Genomic DNA, 4,060 nt, shown 5'->3' on the forward strand with positions numbered 1-4,060 from the left:
AATAATATGTGTGCGAAATGAAATAACAAGGGCTTATATATCGGATCTGCTTTTAATACAAGAACATTCAACCCGATATCTTAAATCAAGTTTACGAAATATTTTAATATACCTATGAACAAATATTTGCAAGAAAGATGAAATGAGCAAAGCATGTTGGTAAAATTAATGAAGCTTTAAATTACAAATGAAGAAGAAACAAACAGACTATTTGGAAGTATTCCATGCTTTCTGTTATTTCGTAACACAGAAAAAGATGCACAAATATACACATTCTAACGCATACACACATAGTTCAAATATTTGATAAATAACAAGTAAAAAGTATTCTTGCGGTATAAAGGAGTAGAGATTTAAATTTCTCAACCCTAACTGAGAGGAAATATATTTGATACAGATCATCATAATCTGCCCTTCACTCATCCTCTTATTTTCATCGTATTTCAAACTTTTGCACGTGTAGTTTGCTTATATCAAATATATACAAATATACATCTCATCAAAAAATAAAGAAAAAACATGGATAAGTCTATATGGATGTTACCTTTGAAAGAAAAATTTAAGTAGAGCTAAATAATATGACTAGAGTATATCCAGAAATGGGAAAGTTAGCGAAAGCATGACACACATACATTGGAGATTAACGGTAGTTGCACAAATAAAATCGCCTGCCGGATTCTCTAGCGTTATCTCGGTACCACTTTCTGCAAGAGCAGAGAATGCCTCAAATGTGGTATGAAATGAATTCCAGTCTCTAGAACAACTTGAATGCGATGGTAATTCAGGGAATTTCAGCTTTCGATAATTGAGTGTCAATACTGGATATGACCGAACAAAAATCAGTTGTCAAACCATTCAAAATGATTTCGTTTGTTGATAACTTTTTACAAAATTTAAGAAATTAATATTACGAAATGTATTACACTACTCCTGTCGGGGAAAATCAATCAAATCAAAGCATTTTGTAGTGCAAATATCTCAAAAAAAATAAAGAATAAAAAACAGTTACAATAATATGAATATGGTCTATAAAAGTTGTTGTAATCTGAATAATTTTTTCTTTTTTTTAAGATAGATGTTTGATTCATTATACAAAAATAATAATATAAATGTTTCAGTCTTAAAGTAATGAATCATTTCCAACTTCCATTTCTATTTAACTGATAATCAAATTTATTTGCAATGTTCAAATTTTTTTAACTCACTGCCATTGACACAAAAGCCCATATGATGTTGGCAGTCTTCCTTGTTTGAAGATGTTTCAATATATTATAATATATTAACCAAACTTATATTCCCACACCAAATTACTGTAGCCAATAAAACTCCTGTATTGTAATCTTCTTCCGGTCTATTAAAGGATGATATGTGCTTTATGCGAATTTGTAAATCACTTCCACTATATAAACAGAAGAGTCAATCACTTGGCTTCAGTTCCATGATTACTATTTCTGGAAGGACAGGGCACTCCGAAATCCTTCAAATATTTCTCTAAGAATTTCCAAATCAATCTAGTGATCGGCTGCAACTGTATCATTCGGTGATACCTGTTTATTAACTAGAAGAAGAATAAATACTTCTAACTTAGCAACCCTCCTGCCGAACCATTCTCTGTTGCCAACTAATAAAACAACGAAACGCTACTTTCACGACAAAAAATTTGGTGCCATTAGTGAGACTAACACAAGTGGAAACGGTCAAGTGGCCAAAGAAAAATTGGGGAAGCTACTCAAAGAAATCAAAGATATGCACCTCACAATCTCTAGATTAATGATCATCAGTAAAAGAATTAAGGCAAGAATACGGGGTCAAAAGAACTATCCAAAAAAAAAAACATCTCTACATACTGGCCTTGTCGAATTGACCAACAAAGAATGATAAGAATATTTTAAGCAAATCAAAGTAAAAAGGAAGAAGATAAATATATAGAAATAATCAGTGACGATACAGGTATTTTAACTTATTATTAAATTATAACTTGTTTTTCTTTACTTCATATAAAAATTGGATTTATGATAGTTGAGACGGACATACTAATAAATTCTCCATTTTCAATGAGGCAAGAAGCCAAAATAACATGGCCAATGTGACTAATATTCCAGATATAGATGAACTTTAGAAACTCGAATTCATAAACATATAGAAATCACCTAATGCTCATAATGGTAAACAAGCTTATTGAAACAATATGAAAGAAGCATTATCAAATACAATGGAAGAATATCAAATCAGCTGGCCATGGAAAGAATCAAGGGTCAAATTGAACAATAATTATGGCTTATATTTGGGTCGCCTGAAAACACTAATAAAAAGGATTAAGACTAACGAATAATTACTTCAACAACACGATGAAATAATGTATGAACAACTATGTTCCAATATAATTGAACAAGTATACTATGATAAGGATCAGGTTGATCATATTCATTACTTGCCCCATTATGAATTTACAACTTCAACTAAATCATCTCGAAGGAACTAAAATTCTGAATGATATCTTGTATCGTGGACTGATAATACCTCCAAATTTAGTGGGAGTAGTACTTCGTTTTCGAATGATGGAAAATATAATAGTAGAGAATGTAGAAAAGGTGTTTCTCAGAGAGAGAGATCCTTCAGAAAAAGATTGTAGCCGTTTCCTTTGGCTAAAGGATATTTGTGGACAAGTCACTGAAGAAAACGTGGTTAGCGCTTCATTAGAGTATCTTTTAAAGTGATATCATCTCTCTTCCTATTACCAGCTACATTTAACTATTATCTGAAAATTGAAGGTAGCAAGAATGCTTTAGAAATCAGAAAAAACTTCTATATGGATAAAGTCATATTATCTAAAGGAATAAAAGAAACTTTCTATGACGAAATGAAATCTATTTTCAGTGAGCTGGGATGAACATCCGAGAATTCCTTTGAAATGATCAAGACTTCAATATGAAGATACCAGTCCAGGATAGGGCTGAAATAGGCTTAAAGGAAATCTTTGGCATCCCATAAATTCCCAATGAGGATATCATAAAAACAATTCTAAAACTGTGGACTGGGAAAAAATTAACTAAAACACGGTTCTAAAATTCATTGCATCTTAATATTACCCATTGGGATTCTTAGTTCCCAGAACGATGCAATTCAAATTATCCCTCCAAAACATATGGAAGAATAACCTATGTGAAGTGAAGAGAACAAAAAAATACTGGGAATTTTCCACCAGTGAATGGCCAACAAACGTAGAGGAACTACTACGATTTGTAACAGACCTCAAAACAATGGAAATTTATGTTTTTACTAATGCATCAAGTGTAGCATATTTAGAATATACAGATTAAATCACGAACTAAAGGACTAGAATCATTCTCGTCAAATTTGGAATTGCTTTGCCAAAGGTATTACTATACCATGACTAGATTAGTAGCTAAACTATGCCAGCGGTCCAGTTCGTAACAAAATTAAATGGATCTGGGCAACATAAAAATATGGTCTGCACTGGATAAGGAATTCTAAATTGCTTCCAAATTTGTACGAAATCCAATAGAAGAAATCCGAAAGATGAAATTCTCACGCTGAAAAATACAGTAATTTTGGTGCATGAACTCCTTTTCAAAAACAAGTGTAAGATAAAGTTTATTAATATGTCCAAAACATTACCTAAATTATAAATAATAATGCTAGGATAAGTCAGAGCAAATGATGTTACGAATACAGCTCATTCTAGTTAAGCAAATGTATCTAAGAAACTAACGAATTATACCTACTAACAGTACTTCATTTCTCTTTCTTTTTTCTTGTCAACCTATAATTTAGTGTCTCAAACTTCTCAAACAGGCTAGGTAAAAAGAAGGGAATATGAGTGGATGGGTTTCGTTGGATGGCTAAATAGATGTGCACAGAGCATAAGTATAAATAAACACATTATATGACTCACAGAGTATATATTTTGCTACAAAAAAATGAAAAAATTTCAATAAACAATAAATTGATTCCAATAATCCTGAAGCCTTCCTTAATCTATTAAAATGATATGAACACATTTGAAGATTTGATGAAATTGAACAANAATCAATGACTA

The 4,060-nt window shown here is 31.4% G+C and overlaps 1 protein-coding gene across 1 annotated transcript; it reads left to right on the forward strand.

Moving 5' to 3' along the window:
• Positions 1-751: 751 nt before the first annotated feature.
• Positions 752-1,878, forward strand: LOAG_13242 (hypothetical protein; the record flags this gene model as incomplete). Its single annotated transcript, XM_003148751.1, has 2 exons — positions 752-776; positions 1,589-1,878. Coding segments are annotated over 2 exons (315 nt in total), but the record flags the coding sequence as incomplete, so codon positions are not given.
• Positions 1,879-4,060: the final 2,182 nt, after the last annotated feature.

Source organism: Loa loa, assembly GCF_000183805.2.
Source record: "Loa loa unplaced genomic scaffold supercont3.981, whole genome shotgun sequence".
NCBI classification, from domain to species: Eukaryota; Metazoa; Nematoda; class Chromadorea; order Rhabditida; family Onchocercidae; genus Loa; species Loa loa.